The sequence below is a fragment of the Chiloscyllium punctatum genome, chromosome 5 (assembly GCF_047496795.1).
Source record: "Chiloscyllium punctatum isolate Juve2018m chromosome 5, sChiPun1.3, whole genome shotgun sequence".
In the NCBI taxonomy this organism is placed as follows: domain Eukaryota; kingdom Metazoa; phylum Chordata; class Chondrichthyes; order Orectolobiformes; family Hemiscylliidae; genus Chiloscyllium; species Chiloscyllium punctatum.
The window spans coordinates 80,900,611-80,922,415 of NC_092743.1; the positions used below are offsets into that span (position 1 = coordinate 80,900,611).

General features: G+C 42.7%; 1 protein-coding gene across 4 annotated transcripts in view; it reads left to right on the forward strand.

Annotated features, from left to right (window-relative positions):
* fbxo15 (F-box protein 15) overlaps positions 1–21,805 on the forward strand; it is a 65,658-nt gene that overhangs the window by 28,316 nt on the left and 15,537 nt on the right. For 3 of the 4 annotated variants that reach the window (XM_072570648.1, XM_072570650.1, XM_072570649.1), the window contains 2 exons: positions 3,139–3,345; positions 14,842–14,971. In XM_072570648.1, the coding sequence (XP_072426749.1) occupies positions 3,139–3,345; positions 14,842–14,971 (337 nt within the window). The remainder of the gene's footprint in view (positions 1–3,138; positions 3,346–14,841; positions 14,972–21,805) is intronic. The other variant, XM_072570651.1, reaches the window with a different exon arrangement.

A 21,805-nucleotide genomic window follows, 5' to 3' on the forward strand; every position in this document is an offset into this window, starting at 1 on the left:
TCCAATCTAGTTTCACCTGCCAGCACCCGGCCCATATCCCTCCAAACCCTTCCTATTCATATTCCAATCCAAATGCCTTTTAAATGTTGCAATTGTACCAGCCTCCGCCACTTACTCTGGCAGCTTATTCCATACACACACCACTCTCTTGTGAAAAAGTTGCCCCTTAGGTTCCTTTTATATCTTTCCCCTCTCACTCTAAACCTATGCCCTCTAGTTCTAACTCCCCCACCCCAGGGAAAAGACTTTGTCAATTTATCCTATCTATGCGCCTGATGATTTTATAAACCTCTATAAGGTCAATCCTCAGCCTCCGACGCTCCAGGGAAAACAGCCCCAGTGCATTCAGCCTCTCCCTATAGCTCAAATCCTCCAACTCTGGCAATTTCCTTGTAAATCTTTTCTGAACCCTTTCAAGTTTCGCAACATCTTTCCGATAGGAAGGAGACCAGAATTGCACGCAATATTCCAACAGTGGTCTAACCAATGTCCTGTACAGCCGCAACATGACCTCCAACTCCTGTACTTAATACTCTGATCAATAAAGGAAAGCATACCAAACGCTGCCTTCACTATCCCATCTACTATGACTCTACTTCCAAGGAGCTATGAACCTGCACTCCAAGGTCTCTTTGTTCAGCAACACACCCTAGGACTTTACCATTAAGTGTATTAGTCCTGCTAAGATTTGCTTTCCCAAAATGCAGCACCTCGCATTTATCTGAATTAAACTCCATCTGCCACTTCTCAGCTCACTCGTCCATCTGGTCCAGATCCTGTTGTAATCTGAGGTAACCCTCTTAGTTGTACACTACACCTCCAATTTTGGTGTCATCTGCAAACTCACTAACTGTACCTCTTTTGCTTGCATCCAAATCATTTATGTAAATGACAAAAAGTAGAAGACCTAGCACCAATCCTTGTGGTTCTCCACTGGTCACAGTTCCTGGTATATTCTCCACAGTCCAAACCAGTATGATCAGTGAAACAATGCAGGCCTTTCCAATAAAAATAGGTCCTGAGCAGTATGATAAATTCACAATGCTCTTAAACATTTCTTCTGCCTATGGAGATCAAGGACAGTAGCACTTGGAACCAAAATGGACATATCCATTTCTCTCTTCAATGGAAACGCATCATAATAACAACGGCAAGTTTTCAACATGATTTAATGTGGTAGACAATTTCTTGATTACATCAAGTAGAGGCAATGGCATTTCCCTTTACCATTGAGCATAATAGCAGAAAAAATTGCTTTCCTTTTGCTGAGCCACTGTGTTTTACTTAATGTCTGGTTTTACCTGTTTATTACATAGTCGGTATCTGTATATTTGTGCTAAGGGCTGTCTGTCATTTCAAAATTCTTAGGTCCATGTGTTTCAAGGGTTTTCATATTCCACAAATACAAGTTGATCCCACATTCCCCTCACTTAAATTTAGTGAATACCAGAGATACTGTTTCTGAGGAAGTCTGCTATGTTGATGGAATTGCATGTCTCAGACGAATCAAAATCTAAACATTTGAATCCATTATCTGATACCTTCTTAACTATTCTGCTATATTTTGCCTTGTTTTATTCAGTTTACATGACAATCTTGACCGATGCAATATCACAATCATTTGCATAATCACTAATACGCATGAAGCAACTCCTATCAAGGAAGGGAATTCAATATTGAAACATATATCCTAGCAAAGTGCAAAGGCTGTTTCCCTGATCTTATTTTCCCATGTTTCTTTTTCTTTTTTCAAGAGCATAATAGTGCTTTTGAGACAGCACTACCTTCTTAAAAAATTTCCCGAGATGCTTGGAAGGGCACTGGAGTTTCTGTTACCCGTCCTTGATCTCTTCATTTCCAACTGCCACTGCGGCATAGACCACCACAACCTGTCCACCCCTCACCCACTCCAACTTCTCATCCTCGCAATGCTCAGCCCTCCGCTCCAACCCCCAACATCACCATTAAACCAGCAGACAAGGGCGAGGGGGGTTTGTTCGGTGCACTCTACACTGCTGAAGACAGGCGCCAACTCGCAGACACCACCTCCTAATGCCCCCTCAACAATTACCTCCCTTCCCACTACCAAACCATAATTTCTCAGACCATCCACAACTTCATCACCTGAGGATCTCCCACCCACAGCCTCCAATCTTATAATCAGAGAACCCTGCAACCCCCAATTCTACCTCCTCCCTAAAATTCACCAAACCTGACTGCCCTGGTTGAACCATTGTCTCAGCCTGCCCTGCCCCACTGAACTCATCTTTGCACACCTTGACACCATACTGTCTCCCTTTGTCCAGCTACATTCAGGACACCACCCATGTCTTTCACCTCCCCCAAGACTTTTGTTTCCCTGGTCGCCACACCTTATCTTCACTGTGGGCATCCAGTCCCTCTACATACCTATCCTCTACAACAAAGGCCTCCAAGCCCTCAGTTTCTTCCTCTCTTGCTGACCTAACCCGTACCCTTCCACTGAAACCCTCATCCACCTGGCTAAACTGGTCCTCGCCCTTAATAACTTCTTCCAATCCTCCCACTTCCTCCGAACTAAAGGGTACCCATGGGCACCCATATGGGCCCCAACTATGCCCGCATCTTCGTTGGGTATGTGGAACAGTCCACAGCTACATCAGCATCATTCCCCACCTGTTCCTCTGCTACATCGATGACTGACTGTATCGGCACTACCTCGTCCTCCCACAAGGAGATTGAACAGTTCATCAACTTCGCAAAAACCTTCCACCCTGACCTCAAATTCATCTGGACCATCTCAGACACCTCCCTCCCCTTCCTGGACCTCTCCATTTTTCTGGCGACCGGCTAAACATGGACATCTACTACAAACCTACTTCATCTGAACAGCTGGACAACTTGATATTCAAGATATTTTAACATTTTCTGTGATCATAAATATTTCTCATAATTTAAAGGAGAGATGAATTAGTGGTGCTAAAATACATATGTTATTCAAACTTTTGAAAATTGATGCAGTATTCTTTAGCAGTGCACTGACAGAGATTAAATTTAAGGTAATCCGGTTTGTCAGGTTTTTGCTGACTCTAAGGATTGTGATCAAATTGACCATAGTGTCAACCTACAATTAACTGCCTTAAAAATGTTTGTATACAGAGCTCTTGGAATTACTTGGATAATAGTTCTTCGAGAAAGAAATGGGAAAGAACATGTGAAGGAGCAAAGTAAGGCCTACTTCAATGACACGTCTGCTACTTTATGCTGGAACAGTACAGTTTGGCCATCTCTCACTAGTCTGAAAGCACTCTATGTGTATGGAGTCACACCTTTGTTTCATCTAAGCAAAACTCCTGCAATAAATGGGTGAGTTTACTAGAGAATATGTGATGTGATGTAACTAAATTAATTTCCCATGACATCACTCTGTATTCATTCTTAAGCAAGTGCGGATGGTTAATGAGAGAGTTTTTTAGCCCACTTCCTTCCTGATGCATTTTATAAAATTCTTTTAATGAAGAAGAGGAATGAATATCGATCCTTTACTCCCAGTTGATTCTAGGTGATATTGCCACTACTCTAAATTTTCTAGTGTGGCCACACAGAGGGTGCATCAGAGTAAATTTCGTGCAAATTATTGTGTTTTCTATACTCATAAGAATTCTTTTGGTCATTGGCGCTAATAGCACTTGGCAATTCTCCATTGTTGACTTCAGTCTTTCTAAACCAGCAACCATTGGTCCCTAACCAAAGAATAAGATAAATTCTCCCCCTCTTAGAGGTCAAATATATATAATTTGATTGTGTATTTGGAGGGTTCCTTTTTAATTTTGTTTTCAGGAGTTCCTTTTCTTGTTCTCAATTAATGCAGTCCATAATCAGACTTGCCAGAAAGCAGAATTGGAAGAATTTATGATATCCTGAATTGTCATTGTGCTCTCAATTTGATGGAGCAATGCAGGGGGAATATTAATTTCCTGGATACCTTATCACAAAACAAATATTTTAAAACAAATAGCTGAATAAATTTGCCTTGACTGATTGAGGCCACCATTTCATTGCATATCATAATGCTGAAAATTTCAAATAGGCACTTTTTCAATCTCCAATTCACATTTGATATTTAATGAAATGTTAATTTTGAACTAGAATGAATTGCTTTTGGCAGGAGAGAATTTCATTTATTCACCAATGTGTCTAAGAGTTTCCTAATTTCACTGCATAATGATCGAGTTCTAATTTTTGGATAAGCCGCATAAACTGTCTTAAATTAATCGATCACTTGACTTCTAAGATTTAATTAATTATAATAGTGACAATACTTCCAAAAATTTCATTGTAAAAAGACTTTCAAATGATCTAAGGTCAGATAAAGCAAAATGAAAATGCATTCATTCTGTTATTGTTTAGTTTACTTTAACAATTACTGGTATAAGTAATTTTGAAAAAAAGTAAAACTGTTCTGTGTTATTTAATCCGAATGTTCAATATGGCAGTATCCATTCTATCCTTCCATTTGTACTCATTCCTGAACTTCTGCAGTCTTAAACTAGAGATTTCGCATTCATTGCCTTAACGATTTTCAATCTTCATAGATCCCAGTTAATTGAGCATTTATTGAATGTTTTAAAACTGATTACAGGCTCCTGCATAAGTGTTGCTTCCCCTGTCACCCATTCATCTTCCGGGATTGCTCCCTGCACACCTCCGTCCTAAGATTGCCAGCCTTGCTTCGCCATCTTACATAGTTCTGACCCAAAGAAGCCTTCCTCACCACTTACTTTTCACTGCTAAAATCTCAGACAGCTTCTCTCACTATGAATCTATCCTCAACAAATGTGAGAAGAAACCTGCCAAGATCGGTAGAATAGCTCTTGGCGGACTCTTTCAAATCTAGTTAAGAGTTACTTTTCTCTGCCTCATAATTGAATTTCCGAAGGGATTTTAGAAACATATTCATTACTTGGTCCTGTGTATTTTTAAGATTTGCATTTGCTCCCTAATCAGAAACCTGCTCCAAGACACCTGCATAAAGGCAAAACTTCTAAGTTTTAAATTTGTTTGCATATTGACTTTGACTCTGAATTAGTTCTCAGTATCCGGCGAGCACTGGAAAGTTGGGATATGCTATGCTGCAGGTCTTCTGTGAAAAAATTGTATAATAACTTAATCTTCCAGAAAAGGAAATGATTGTATCTTGTGGTTATGTGTGCTTTTTTGTTTGATGATATCCAGTCTCTTTATATTGGGTAAGAACATAATATCCATGAGAAAGCCATACTCTGCCCAGAAAACCATTTAGAAATGCACTGTTTTCAATATTGCACTTAATCATTTTATGTATTGTTAAATTGATTAGGTTGAAGGAAGGGAGAGGGGAGATGTTCACACTAACAGCTTTGCCCTTTGTTGGTATAAAAGTATCATGTATTTTTAGTTAAACCAGCAGGGTCATATTGAGCAGTTTTCAACTGAAAGAAAGCTAGATTAATATTTTAATTGTAATCCTTCCCCCACCCTTCTCTATCAACCTGCTAAAAAAAGTATAGTTATTATATGCGTGTGCAACTTCTCTTGCAACCTAATTTTGATCTAGTTCATAGCAATGAGGTCAGAAATTAATATGCCAATAATGATTTGTCGTTCTTCATTTTCTCTGAGAAGGATATCATGATTATGAATCTGTTCCTGCATTTTCTATCACAGTTTATTGAATAACCTTTGTCCTGTATGGATGAAGCTAATTTTACTCCAAGCCACCCTTTTGTTCAATGAGTCTTAGACATACAGCATCAAAACTGACCCTTTAGTCAAACTCCTCCATGACAACCTAACAGATATCCTAACAGAACTAGTCCCATTTGCCTATGTTTGGCCCAAAAAATAGGCACATAACTCCATTCCTACTCGGAGCTCACTGGACATGTTTTGTGTTTTGTTGACTGGTGAAAATGCAGTTGTCTCATGAACAAAATGAAACACACTCAGACAAAGCTGACCCAATTTTAATTGGGCAAGTCAAAAATCTTCTGCAGTTGCCAGTCTGATGAATAAAACTTTTGCAGCATTGTCTTCACAAACTGACACAATTGCTCCTTGATATCTGTGCCTTCAATTCTCTTTCAGACATTTGGGTCATTAAGATCTGCATGTTGTTATGATTAGTGCATTTCCAAGGCAATTTTGAGTGTCTCTTTTTTGATTTCTACCCAACTTCTTGAAATGCATGGTTCCTGTGTTGAGTATTTTTTAATTTGTTCATTTTTGTAGAATGTGAGCATCGCTGGATGGCCAGAATTTATTGTCCATTCCTAGTTAGCCTTGAACAGGTGATAGTGAGCTGCTGCTTGAATCGCTGCATTTCACCTGCTGTGAGTTGACTCACACTGCTGTTAGTGAGGGGATTCCAGGATTTTGAACCAGTGACAGTGAAGGAACTGCGATATATTTCCAAGTCAGGATGGTGAGTGGCTTGGTGGGGAACTTGAAGATGATGGCGTTCCCATATGTCTGTTGCCATTGTCCTTCTAGATGAAAATGCTCATGGGGTTTGGAAGGTGCTGCCTGAGGAACTTCGGTGAATTTATGCAGTGCATGTTGGTAGCACACATTGCTGCAACTGAACATAGGTTGTGGAGGGAGTGGTGCTTGTGGATGCAGTGCTAGTCAAGGGCTGCTTTGTCTTGGATGGTTTCAAGCTTCTGAGTGTTGTTGGGGCTGTACTCATCTCGGCAAGTAGGGAGTATTCCATCATACTCCTGACTTGTGCCTTGTAGATGATGGACAGGTTTTCAAGAGTCAGGAGGTGAATTACTCACTGCAGTATTCCTTGTCTCTGGCCTGCTCTTGTAGCCATTATGTTTATGTGGTGAGTCCAGTTAAGTATCTGATCAATGATAACTCCCAGGATATCAATAATAAGGAATTCAATATGGTAACACCATTGTATGTCAAGGGGCAATGATTAGATTGTCTCTTGTTGGTGATGGTCTTGCCTGGCATTTGTGTATTGTGAATGTTACTTGCCACTTATAATCCCAACTCTGGATATTGTCCACATTTTGTTGCATTTGGACAAGGGATGCTTCACACAGGAGTCGTGAATGGTTCTGAACATTGTGCAATCGTCGGCAAACAATCTACTTCTGACCTTTTAAGATGGAGATAAGGCCTGATGAAGCAGCTGAAGATGGTTGGGCCTAGGACACTATCCTGAGGAACTCCTGCATAGATGCCCGAGAGCTGAGGTAACTGGCCTTCAACAACCACAACCATCTTCCTATGTCAGGATGTCAGGTATGACTCTAACCACTGGAGTGTTTGCCCCGTTACCCATTGATTCCAGTTTTGCTCGGGCTCCTTGATGCAGAGATAGAGAAATATTCTGTCCCCATGAGCCTACTCATTAAAAATGGTTGCCTATGCACCATATTTTTATATCTAAGTTTACAAAGGGTTCTTGATCAATTGTGCCAATGTGTCGAAGAGTTTAAAATTAGATAAATGCAAGGTTTTGCATTTGGATAACACAAACAAGGGCCGGACTTGTACATTTAATGGTAGGGCCCTGAAGGACTGTTCTAGAACAGGGAGATCTCGAGTTTCAGGTACTTAGTTCATTGAAAATTGCATCACAGACAGAGTGGTAAATATGATGTTTGGGATATTTTCCTTCATTGCTCAGATCATTACATATGGGACTTGGGACGTCATATTTCAGCTGTATAAGACATTGATGAGGCCACTTTTGGAGTACTGTATACAGTTCTGGTTGCCCAGCTATGGGAAGGATACTGCTAAATTAGCGAGGGTGCAAAAAGGAGTTACAAGGATGTTACCGGAACTGAAGGGTTTGAGTTATGAGGAGAGCCTGGATAAGTTGAGACTTTTTTTTTGCTGGAGTCTAGGAGGTTGAGGGATGACCCTATGAAGGTGTATAAAATCATGAGGGGCATAGAAAAGATGAATAGCAAAGGTCTTTTCCCTAGGGTGGAGGAGTTCAAAACTAGGGGGCATAATTTTAAGTGAGAGGAGAAAGATTTAAAAGGGACCTGACGGGCAACATTTTCTGAGTTTGGTTTGTATGTGGAATGAACTGCTAGAGGAAGTGGTAGATCCAGGTACAGTACAAACATTACACTGATATTTGGACAGGTACATGAATAGTACCTGAGTACATTTGGCTAGGTACATAAGTACATGAATAGGAAACGTTTACTGGGGTTTGGACAAATGCAGGCAAGTCGGGACTAGTTCGGAAACTTGGTCAGCATGTCCAAATTGGATTAAGGGATCAGTTTTCATGCTGTATCAATCTAAGTGGGGATGGGGGTGTGGGCTGGCGGGGAAATGGTGGTGGGCTGTACTGGGCCACCTGACTTGGAAATTGTGAATGTGATGGGCAAGGTGAAATATGTGGGTTTCTGGCATGCCTGAATATGAAGGATGGGTTGCACCTGAATTAGAACGGGACTGACGGAGAGATTCGCTAGAACTATGTCAGAGGGGATTGAAACCTGGCGGTGTGGTGGTGGTAGTGGAGGAGACCCAGGGAGATACTGAGGAGGCTTGAGGCTTGTGCAGTTGGGAAAAGCAGCAAGTCAAATATTTAAAGCAGGCAGGATCGAAAAAGAAAACGAAGCAGAACTGATAAATTAAACTGCATTCTGAGGCAAAATCTTCTTTGCTATCCACTACACCTCCAGTGTTGGTGTCATATGCAAAATTACTAACCATACCTCCCATGTTCACATCCAAATTATTTATATCTTCTGGAGCGCACCGCTGGTCACAGACCTCCAATCTGAAAAGCAACCCTCCAGCATCATCCTCTGTCTCCTATCTTCGAGTTAGTTCAAATGGCTAGTTCTCTCTCTATCCCATGTGATCTAAACTTATTAACAAGTTTACTATACAGAACATTGTCGAACCCCTTACTGATGTCCATATAGACAACATCTACCGCTCTGCCTTCAATCTTCTTCGCTACTTCTTCAGAAAACTCAATCAAGTTAGTGAGAGACGATTATACAGGCACAAAACCATGTTTATTATCCCTAATCAGTCCTTGCCTTCCAAATACATGTAAATCCTGTTCCCTCAGAATCCCATACAACAGGTTTCCCACCACTGATGTTAGGCTCACTGGTTTATAGTTCCTTAGCTTTTCCTTATCACCTTTCTTAAATAATGGCTATTGATAATACAAATATCTCAACAAAGGGCCCAGCAGTCACTTCCCTGACTTCCCACAAAGTTCTAAAATACACCTGATAGGTCCTGGGAATTTATCCACCTTTTATAAGTTTTACCACCTTCTTTCTATTATGTACACTTCTCAAGATATTGCTATTTATTTTCCCAAGGTCTCGAACTTTCATGTCCTTCTCCGTAGTAAAGGCTGATACAAAACACTTTTTTAGTATGTCCCCCATCTGCAGCTCCACCCATAGATAGCCTGTTTGATAATTGAAGGAACCTATTCTCTCCTTAGTTTATTTGTCGAAACCCCATGAATTCTCTTTAATCCTATTTGCCAAAGCTATCTCCTGTCCCCTTATTGCTCTCCTCATTTCCCTCTTAAATATGCTCCTACTGCCCTTAAACTGCTGTAGGGATTCACTCGATCTCGGTTGTCTTTAACTGACATACCCTCCTTTTTCTTGACCAGAACCTCAATATCTCTAGTCATTTAGCCTTTCTTGCATCTACCAGCCTTGCCCTTCATCCGAACAGGGACATACTGTCTCCAGACTCTTGTTATCTAATTTTCAAAGGATTCCTATTTTCCAGCCATCGCTTAACCTGTGACTGTCCATTCTCTGTCAACTTTTGAAAGTTCTTGCTTAATGGTGTCAAAATTGGCCTTCCTCCAATTTAGAACTGCAACTTTTATGTCAGGTAGGTAAAAAACAATGACTGCAGATGCTGGAAACCAGAGTCTAGGTTAGAGTGGTACTGGAAAAGCACAGCAGTTCAGGCAGCATCTGAGGAGCAGTAAAATCGACATTTCGGGCAAAAGCCCTTCATCACGAATACAGGTGGAGAGATAAGTGAGAGGAGGGTGGGTTCTTTTTCATAACTATTTTAAAACCAACAGAATTATGTTCACTTGTTCCAAAGTGCTCCCCCACTAACACCTCAGCCACCTGCCCTGCCTTAGGTAAGTTCTGTTCCTGAGTAGTACATCCACATATTGAAAGGACCATTTTCTTGTACACACCTAATTCCTCTCCATCTGATCCCTTAACACTATAGCAGTCCCAGTCTATGTTTGGAAAGTTAAGATCCCCTACCGTTGTCACCTATTGATCTTACAGATAACTGTGACTTTTGTTTTTACAAATTTGCTTCTCAATTTCCCACTGCCTATTGTACAATCCCAATAAGCCAATCGACCCTTTGTTACTTCTCAGTCCTACCAAATATCTTCACTGGATGTACTCCTGAAAATTCCTCCCTAAGTACAGCAGTATTGTTTATCTCTCATCAAAGATGTCGCTCCCCGTCTTCTCTTGCCCACCCACCTTTTCTAACCTTCCTATAACATCTATACCCTGGTCCATTAAGCTGCCAGTCCTGCCCAGCCCTGAGCCACAACTCTGTAGTAGCTGTGATATCCCAGTTCCATATTCAAAACCATGTCTTGAATTCATCTGTCTTACCTGTCAGCCCTCTTCCATTGAATTAAATGCAGTTTAATTTATCAGTTCTGCTTCGTTTTCTTTTTCACTCCTGCCTGCTTTAAATATTTGACTTGCTGCTTTTCCCAACTGCACAAGCCTCAGACTGATCCCTCTCCCCAGTATCTCCCTGGGTCTCCTCCACTACCACCACCACACCACCAGGTTTCAATCCCCTCTGATATAGTTCTAGCAAATCTCTCCGTCAGTCCCCTTCTAATTCAGGTGCAACCCATCCTTCATATTCAGGTCACTTCTACCCCAGAAGAGATTTCAATGACCCAAAAATGTGTATCCTTCTCCCTCCACCAGCTTGTCAGCCATGCATTCATCTGCTCTATCTTCCAATTCCTCCTTAACTAGCATGTGACATCCAGAATAAACCAGATATTACTGTATTACTAATCCAGGAGTACCTACACTTTAACTTCCTGCCTAATTTCCTATATACTCTCCTTAGAACCTCATCCTTTTTCTCATCCTATATTGTCCCTGTTGGTCTCTCTTCTATTTGAGAATATTCTGCACCCTATTTGAGAAATCCTTGACTCTGGTACCATGGAGAAAGCACACAATTCTGATGTCTCATTGCCGGTCACACACACGTCTGCCTGTGCCTCTAACTAGAGAGTCCCTTATCGCAATCAGTTGCTTGGAACCTGACGTATGTGCAGTTACAGTAGAGCCAATTTCAGTACCAGAAACTTGGCTATCAGTGCTACATTCCTTTGACAGTCCATCCACCCCCTGCATTTTACAAAAGAGCATAATTGTTTGAGATTGGAATAGCCACAGGAGACTCCTGCATGACGTGCCTTAAACCTCTACCTTTCCTAGTGGTAACCCATCTACCCACATGGACAAATGGATTGCTGAAGGTCAGTCATCTCCGTCCCAGTGCTTTACTGCAAGAGTTCCTCAGGGTAGTGTCCTGACGATTGCTTGATATTCAGCACTGTTTGAAATTCCACGGGTTTCTGTCCGTATACAGCAATACCTGGACACCACCCAGGCTGTGCTGATAAGTGACAAGTACTGTTCATGTTAAACAAATTCGATGATCATCTTGAACAATAAAGGCTCTCACTACATCCTTTGGATGTTTAATAGCATTAGATTAGATTAGATTAGATTACTTAGTGTGGAAACAGGCCCTTCGGCCCAACAAATCCACACCGCACCCGCTGAAGCACAACCCACCCATACCCCTACATCACCCCTTACCTTACACTACGGGCAATTTAGCATGGCCAATTCATCTGTCTGCACATCTTTGGAGTGTGGGAGGAAACCGGACCACCCGGAGGAAACCCACGCAGACACGGGGAGAACGTGCAAACTCCACACAGAGTGTCGCCTGAGGCGGGAATTGAACCCAGATCTCTGGCGCTGTGAGGCAGCAGTGCTAACCACTGTGCCACCGTGCCGCCCAAAGGTTTGCTGAATCCCTAATAATATGCTGGGGGTTACTATTGACTAGCAAATGAACTGGACTCATCATCCCCTCCAAGTCTCAAGAATTCTGACTTGTTACTTAATTGTTCCTTTACTGTCACTGGGTCAAAATCAATTGACATTGAGCAAATATTTTGTGTTTGCCTTCATGGAAAAAAATGCAAGTTGCATATCAGAAATACAGGGTAACATCTGGGCTAACAACACTGAGTAAATTTAAGTTAAATAGTATCAACAGAGAAAATATTTTGGAGAAATTTTCTTGTTTGAAATCCAACAACTTCCCAGGATCAATGACCAACATCCTAGGCTTTAAAAGGTAGAGCTGCAGGGATAGTGGATGCATTGATGATTTTCTAAAATTGTCTAGATTCTGGGATGTCCCTGCAGATTGGAAATTAGTAAATGTAATATAACTATTCAAGAAAGGAAAGTGAGGTTAAAAAGTGGAATGACAGGCAAGTTTTGCTGACACCTGATATTGGTCATCAGCAATAGATCAAGTGAATCCTTAGAGTTTAAAGGCAGTAGGAGTATACTTTAGAGAGAAACCAGGAAGCCAAAAAGGGGACCTGAGATAGCTTTGGCAAATAGAGTTAAGGAGAATCCAAAGGGATTTTACAAATACATTAAGGACAAAAGAGTAACTAGGGAGATAATAGGGCCCTTCAAAGATCAGCAAGGCGACCTTTGTGTGGAGCCGCAGGAGATGGGGAGATACTAAACGAGTATTTTGCATCAGTATTTACTATGGAAAAGGACATGGAAGGTATAGAATGTAGGGAAATAGATAGTGACACTTTGAAAAACGTCCATTTTACAGAGGAGTAAGTGCTGGAGAAAGGCATAAAAGTGGAAACATCCCCAGGACCTGATCAAGTGTTTCTGAGAACTCTGTAGGAAACTAAGGAAGTGATTGCTGGACCTCTTACTGAGATATTTGTGTCATCAATAGTCACAGGTGAGGTGCCGGAAGACTGGAGGTTGACTAACATGGTGGTACTGTTTAATAAAGGTGGTAAGGACAAGCCTGGGAACTATAGATCAGTGTCGGTAGTGGGCAAGTTGTTGGAGGGAATCCTGAGGGACAGGATGTACATATATTTGGAAAGGCAAGGACTAATGATGGATAGTCAACATGGCTTTATGCATGGGAAATAATGTCTCACAAACTTGATTGAGCTTTTTGAAGAAGTAACCAAGAGGATTGATGAGGGCAAAGTGGTAGATGTGGTCTATATGGATTTCAATAAGATATTCAACAAGGTTCCCCATGGGAGACTGGTTAGCAAGGTTAGATCTCACAGAATACAGGGAGAACCAACATTTGGATACAGAATTGGCTCAAAGGTTGAAGACAGACAATGGTGGTGGAGGGTTGTTTTTCAGACTGGAGGCCTGTGACCACTGGAGTGCTGCAAGGATTGGTGCTGGGTCCACTACTTTTCTTCATGTATATACATAATTTCGATGGGAGCATAAGAGATACAGGTAGTAAGTTTGCAGATGACACCAAAATTGGAGGTATAGGGAGAGGTTGAAAAGGCTGGGGCTGTTTTCCATGGAGCATGGAAGGGATGACCTTCTTGAGGTTTATAAAATCATCAGGGCCATGAATAGGATAAGTAGACAAAGTCTTTTCCTTGGGGTGGGGGAGTCCAGAATTAGAGGGCATAGGTTTAGGGCAGGAGGGGAAAGATGTAAAAGAAACCTAAGGAGCAACTTTTTCACACAGAGGTTGATACTTATATGGAATGAGCTGCCAGAGGAAGTGGCGGCGGCTGGTACATTGCAACATTTAAAAGGCATCTGGATGGGTATATGAATAGGAAGGGTTTGGAGGGATATGGGCCAGGTGCTGGCAGCTGGGAGTGGATTGGGTTGGGATATCTGGTTGGCATGGCCAAGTTGGACCGAAGGGTCTGTTTCCGTGCTGTACATCTCGTCTGATTCTATTATGAGGAAGACTTAACAATGCACTTAGAGCATTGTATAAACAAAACAAATCTGTGATTTTATGAAATAGAGGTCCTGTTTGACAAATGTATTAATGTTTTTGATGCTATAACTAGTAGATGGGGAAAGGAAAGCCAGTAGGAGAAGTGTACTTGGATTTCCAAAAGGCATTTCATAATGTTTCACACAGAAGGTTAGTACACAAGATAAAGGCTTGAGAGTCGTGGATCATATATTAGAATATATACAGTGTTGGTTATTGGGCAGGAAGCATAGAATAGGTATAAATGGAGCACTTCCAAGTGACAGTCTGTAACAAAGATCAGTGTTGTGACCTTGCGTTTCGCAATCTTTTTTAAAAGCTTGGATTGAGAGTGTGATTGTATCTGAGTTTGTTGAATATACAATGCTAGATGAGAATGCAAGGTGTAATAAAGACTACCACTAAATGGTCCTCAGCTCTGGCTTTCGTTTTTTAAATCTTTCTGAGATGACATTCCTCAAAAACTTTTTCGTTAACCTGAAAATTTGGGGTTTTTTTTCCAACCAATTTGCATTAGCTTTTAACTTCAAACATGTGGTAAACATTCTGCCAGGAATTCCCTTAAAACTAAGGAGTCTGGTATTACCATGAGAATCTGTTGGTTAGTCATTGGACCTTTTAACCAATTAAACGTAATCTTTATTTTCTAAGATAAATCATAAATAAAATTGAACAATCGTTGAAACTGATTCATGTCTTGTTACTAATTTCAAGTTCCTTTTTAAGACCTCGCCGGCGATCTCTATTTGCGGAGTATGATCTGACAAATCTGGAAAAATTGAGTACATATGTAGGTGGAGACAAGCTCATCAAGCTGCAGTGCTTATACCCTGGCATGTTGTTGGGATGTTGGCAAGTGAGTTTATACAGTTTCAATTTATTTTAGGATCTTAACTCACCGAAAGGAAAGAACTACCAAGTTCTGCTTTGTGTCTGAGTAATTGGTTAAAATGATAGAAATAGAGCGATACTCTGATAGAAACATTTGGCGTTTAGGCAGTCCCTCCTGATTCTCTGAGTTTTAAGATGACTGGTAAGTCTGAAGAATGATCTATTCACTCTGCCAGAAGCAGAGACTTGGTGCTTGACGGTTAATGTAAGTTATTTATTTCAAGGTTTGCATACATTCTTAAATTTGCCTTTGCAGGTTCCCATCAGTCATCAGGTAAGTAACAAGCCAAGGTTTCCTATGTGTCGATGAATATTTTGACCACTTCAGGGGTGTTTTGAGGAATTATTAAAACATTTCTGCTATCAAACCCAACTGGCAGTTTAGAATGCCTTAGGTGTCAGCCATTTGATGAAATATCCCAATGAGAGTAGTTAAGTAGCACCTTGATATTGTGCAAATTGTCTTTGGAGAAATGTACCTACCTTTGTGATTCTGAAATATTACATTATATAAGGGATAATTCTTTTCAAAAATAAACAAAACTAATCTTATTTTACCTTTTTAGAACTATCTTTCACCTTGAGTTATTTAAGATACAGTAATAACTCAGTTTGTAAATATTGCATTGATTTATATTTTTTAAAGTTTATTTGTGGGATGTGGATGTTGCTGTTTGGGCTAGCACTTTATTGCCCATCCCTATTGTCCTTGAGAAGGTGGTGGTGAACTGCCTGCTTAAATTACTGTAATCCATGTGCTGCAGGTCGACTTGCAATTTGATTAGGAAGGGAATTCCAGTTTTTTGGCCCAATGACAATTCAGGAAATGGCAATATACTTTCAAGAATGGATGATTGAATGACGAGTGGCTTAGAGGAGAACATGCTGTTCCCATGTATCTGGTGCCCTAATCCTTTTAGACTGCATTGGTTGGTTGTGGGTTTAGATGGTGAGATCTAAGGAACTTGTGCAGTGCGTCTTGTAGATAGTACACACCTATGCTAATGAGCATCAATGATAGAGAGAATGAATGTTTGTGGATGTGGTGCTATTGAAGTGGGCTGTTTTGTCTTGGATCGTGTCAATCTTCTTAAATATTATTGAAGCTGCACTCATTTAGGCAAATGGGGAATATTACATCACACTCCTAGCATATAAATGGTGAATGTACTTGGGAGTCATGAGGTGTGTTAGTTCCTGCAGGATTCCTTGCCTCAGATCTGCTCTTACAACTGCAGAATTGTTTTTAGTTAATCCAATTCAGTTTTTGGTCAGTGGTAATCCCCAAGATGTTGAAAATGGAGGAATTGCATGCTGTCAACATCAATGAGTATCAAAAGTACAGGTAGTACTCTATCACACCAGAATTGTGTTCCAGAGAAACCTCACTTAATAGAAAATTGCTTAATAGAAATAATGTGGCCTATGGGGAAAAATGGGGTTAAGGGCAGACTACCAAATAAAATTACACATGATCACTCAAAAATCATCCAGAAGTATAACGCAAAGTATAGGACAGCCTGAATGAAGGTTGAAATCATATTTATTAACAAACAAAAGGAGATTTAACACAATACATTTAAAAAATGTAAGAATGCTGTTCTATATACAGTATCTCTCTCAGAAAGCTGCCCTATAGGCAGTTGACATTGGTGCATGTGCAGAATGGCATAAAGACTGGTACCGACATTGTTTATGCGTGGACACCAGAGCATGCGCAGAATGGCACAGAGATTCCTCCATGCACATCTGCTCATGCACAGAACAAAATGTGCAAACCAATCTCCGCTGAAATCGCGCTATTGCAAACAGGTGAGCATTCTCCAAAATTGCCTTTATGCTGGTGAGATTCTCTCTTGTTGGAGACGGTTGTTGCCTGGCAACGTGGTGGAAATGTTACTGGCCTCTTGATGGCCCAAGCTTGTTTATTGTCCAGCTGTTGCTGCGTTTGGGCATGGAGTGCTTCAGTATCTGAGAAACTGTGAATGGATCTGAATGGTGCTGAGCATTGTGCAATTATCAGTGAACATTCCAAATTTTGATTTTAAAGGGAGGAAGGTTATTGATGAAGCAGCTGATTATGGTTGGGCTTAGGACATTATCCTGTGGAATTTCTACAGTGATGTCGTGGATCTGAACTGCAGATATTCAACAAACATAATTCATGGTATCAGAGTTTTCCCTCTGATTCCGTTTGGGATCCCTGATGCCAGATTTAGTTTAATACTACCTTGGTGTCGACGATGGTCACTGTCTTCTTGCCTCCTGATTTCATCTGTTTTTCCCTTGTTTGAAGCAAGTCTGTAATGAGATCAGGAGCTGAGTGAACCTGGCAGAATACAAACTGAGCGTTGTGAGTGAATTATTGCTGAACAAGTGCTGCTAGTTAGAACTGTTGGTGATCTCTTCCATCTCTTCACTGGTTGAGAAAGCCTGTTGGGGTGGCCTGCTCTCCTGCTTTTACTGCACAGAATACATGTGGGCGATTTTCTACATTTTTGGCTGATGTAGTGCCAAATGGTAGCTCCACTGGTTCAGCTTAGCGAAGGATGCGGCAGTTCTGCAGCATGAGTCTTCAATGCCTCTTACAAGAATGCTGTCAAGGTCTATAACCTTTGCAGTATCTGGTGCCTTCAGCTGTTTCTTAATATCACGTGAGTGAATTGAATAAGTTGAAGTCTGCCATCTGTGATGCTGGGACCTCTGGAGGCGGACGAGATGGATCATTGTTGTAAGACCTTCAGCCATATCTTTTGCACTGATATTCTGGGCTGCCTTATTAGTAAAGCTGGGAATATGCCACCTCCGGTGAAGTATTTGGTGGTCAACCATTGTGTACAACTAAATGTGGTTGGACTGCAGAGTTTAGATCATTTCTGTGGGCAGTGGAATTGATTTCCCCCTATCACTTGCTGCTTATGCTGTTTGGCATGTAAAAAGCTCTGTATTGCAATTTCACCAAGTTGACACCTCATTTGCAGTATGTATGGTGCTGATCCTGTCATGTCCTCTTGCATTCTCCATTGAACCGGGGCTGATACTCTGTCTTCATAGTTAGGGTATATTAGGGGATATCTGGATTAGTGGTGCTGGAAGAGCACAGCAGTTCAGGCAGCATCCAAATAGCTTCGAAATCGACGTTTCGGGCAAAAGCCCTTCATCAGGAATAAAGGTAGTGAGCCTGAAGCGTGGAGAGATAAGCTAGAGGAGGGTGGGGGTGGGGAGAGAGTAGCATAGAGTACAATAGGTGAGTGGGGGAGGAGATGAAGGTGATAGGTCAAGGAAGAGAGGGTGGAGTGGATAGGTGGAAAAGAAAGATAGGCAGGTAGGACAAGTCTGGGCAGGTCAAGGGGGCAGTTACTGAGCTGGAAGTTTAGAACTAGGGTGAGGTGGGGGAAGGGGAAATGAGGAAACTGTTGAAGTCTACATTGATGCCCTGGGGTTGAAGTGTTCCGAGGCGGAAGATGAGGCGTTCTTCCTCCAGGCGTCTGGTGGTGAGGGAGCGGTGGTGAAGGAGGCCCACGACCTCCATGTCCTCGGCAGAGTGGGAGGGGGAGTTGAAATGTTGGGCCACGGGGCGGTTTGGTTGATTTGGTGCAGGTGTCCCGGAGATGTTCCCTAAAGCGCTCTGCTAGGAGGCACCCAGTCTCCCCAATGTAGAGGAGACCGCATCGGGAGCAACGGATACAATAAATGATATTAGTGGATGTGCAGGTAAAACTTTGATGGATGTGGAAGGCTCCTTTAGAGCCTTGGATAGAGGTGAGGGAGGAGGTGTGGGCGCAGGTTTTACAGATCCTGCGGTGGCAGGGGCAAGTGCCAGGATTGGAGGGTGGGTTGTTTGGGGGCGTAGACCTGACCAGGTAGTCACGGAGGGAACGGTCTTTGCGGAAGGCGGAAAGGGGTGGGGAGGGAAATATATCCCTGGTGGTGGGGTCTGTTTGGAGGTGGCGGAAATGTCGGCGGATGATTTGGTTTATGTGAAGGTTTGTAGGGTGGAAGGTGAGCACCAGGGGCATTCTGTCCTTGTTACGGTTGGAGGGGTGGGGTCTGAGGGTGGAGGTGCGGGATGTGGACGAGATGCATTGGAGGGCATCTTTAACCATGTGGGAAGGGAAATTGCGGTCTCTAAAGAAGGAGGCCATCTGGTGTGTTCTGTGGTGGAACTGGTCCTCCTGGGAACAGATCCAACGGAGGCGGAGGAATTGGGAATACAGGATGGCATTTTTGCAAGAGGTAGGGTGGGAAGAGGTGTAATCCAGGTAGCTGTGGGAGTCGGTTGGTTTGTAAAAAATGTCAGTGTCAAGTCGGTCGTCCATAATGGAGATGGAGAGGTCTAGGAAGGGGAGGGAGGTGTCGGAGATGGTCCTGGTAAATTTAAGGTCAGGGTGGAATGTGTTGGTGAAGTTGATGAATTGCTCAACCTCCTCGCGGGAGCACGAGGTGGTGCCAATGCAGTCATCAATGTAGCAGAGGAAGAGGTGGGGAATGGTGCCGGTGTGATTACGGAAGATCAACTGCTCTATGTAGCCAACAAAGAGACAGGCATAGCTGGGGCCCATACGTGTGCCCATGGCTACCCCTTTGGTTTGGAGGAAGTGGGAGGATTCAAAGGAGAAACTGTTAAGGGTGAGAACACCGCCGCTCCCTCACCACCAGACGCCTGGAGGAAGAACGCCTCATCTTCCGCCTCGGAGCACTTCAACCCCAGGGCATCAATGTAGACTTCAACAGTTTCCTCATTTCCCCTTCCCCCACCTCACCCTAGTTCTAAACTTCCTTGACTTGCCCAGACTTGTCCTACCTGCCTATCTTCTTTTCCACCTATCCACTCCACCCTCTCTTCCTTGACCTATCACCTTCATCCCCTCCCCCACTCACCCATTGTACTCTATGCTACTTTCTCCCCACCCCCACCCTCCTCTAGTTTATCTCTCCACGCTTCAAGCTCACTGCCTTTATTCCTGATGAAGGGCTTTTGCCCGAAACGTCGATTTCGAAGCTATTTGGATGCTGCCTGAACTGCTGTGCTCTTCCAGCACCACTAATCCAGAATCTGGTTTCCAGCATCTGCAGTCATTGTTTTTACCTATATTAGGGGATATGCCAGGCCAAGAGTTTTCAGGTTGTTTTGGACCTCAGTTTAGGCCCTCAGTGTCTCATGAATACCCAGGCTTGAGTTGCTAGCATCATAGTAATGCCAAACAGTGTATCCTCGATGTGACAATAAGGTTTTCTATACAAGGACTGGTGCAGTGGTCTCCTGCTGATACTGGCTGTAGCCTCCATGATCAACACAGCTGCCTCCAGGAACCTGGATTCGATTCCACCCTCTGGCAACTATCTGTGTGGAGTTTGCATATTCTACTCGCATTTGTAATAGTTTTCTGCATGTGGCCACATCCAAAGATGTGCAGGATTGGCTATGCTAAATTGCCTATAGTATGCAGGCTAGGTGGATTAGACTTAGGAAATGCAGAGTTACAGGGATAGGGTGGGGGGAGTGGGTCTGGATGGGATGCTCTTTGGAGGGTTGATGTGGACTCGATGGCCAAATAGCCTGTTTCCACACTGTAAGGATTCTGTGATTTCAGATAATAATTGGACTCCACAGTTCGACAGAACTGAGTTTGCCATTGTCCTGTTCAGTGCTTTGATAGAGGCCAGGTTGTCCATCTGGTTCCATATTTTATTTTTCCTTTCTCGTGGTCTGGGTGGCTTGCAAGGCCATTACAGAAGTAGACAAAAGTGAGGACTGCAGATGCTGGAGATTAGACTAGGGAGTGTGGTGCTGGAAAAGCACAACAAGTATCTGAGGAGTAGGAGAGTCAACGTTTCGGGCAAAAACCCTCCAGGAATGAGGCTGAGAGCTGAGGGGGTGGTGAGATAAGTGGTAGGGGGTGGGGATGGGGGAGAAGGTAGCTGGGAGTCAGGAGTAGAGTCAACCACGTTACCAGCTTGAAATAACATGAAGGCCACAATGGATAAAGACAGCAGTTTTTCTTCCCTAAAGGACATTGGGATTTTTACAGCAATGAACAGTGGTTTCTTAGTCATTATTAGCTTTTTAATTCCAGATTATTTTAAAAAACTCAAATTTTATTCTGTTCTGGTGGGATTCAGCTGTGTTGCTACTTTCAACGTGTTTCTATAGAAATCCAAGCTAAGAACTATGTGAACTGAAAATGTGTTGCTAGAAAAGCGCAGCAGGTCAGGCAGCATCCAAGGAACAGGAGAATCAACGTTTTGGGCATGAGCCCTTCAGGAATGAGGAAAGTGTGTCCAGCAGGCTAAGATAAAAGGTAGGGAGGAGGGACTTGGGGGAGGGGCAATAGAAATGCGATAGGTGGAAGGAGGTCAAGGTGAGGGTAATAAGCCGGAGTGGGGTGGGGGCGGAGAGGTCAGGAAGAAGATTGCAGGTTAGGAAGGCGGTGCTTAGTTCAAGGGATTTGACTGAGACAATGTAGGGGGAGGGGAAATGAGGAAACTGGAGGAATCTGAGTTCATCTCTTGTGGTTGGAGGGTTCCTAGGCGGAAGATGAGGTGCTCTTCCTCCAACCGTCGTGTTGCTATGGTCTGGCGATGGAGGAGTCCAAGGACCTGCATGTCCTTGGTGGAATGGGAGGGGGAGTTGAAGTGTTGAGCTATGGGGTGGTTGGATTGGTTGGTCCGGGTGTCCCAGAGGTGTTCTCTGAAACGTTCCGCAAGTAGGCGGCCTGTCTCCCCAATATAGAGGAGGCCAAATCGGGTGCAGCGGATGCAATAGATGATGTGTGTGGAGGTGCAGGTGAATAGCGGA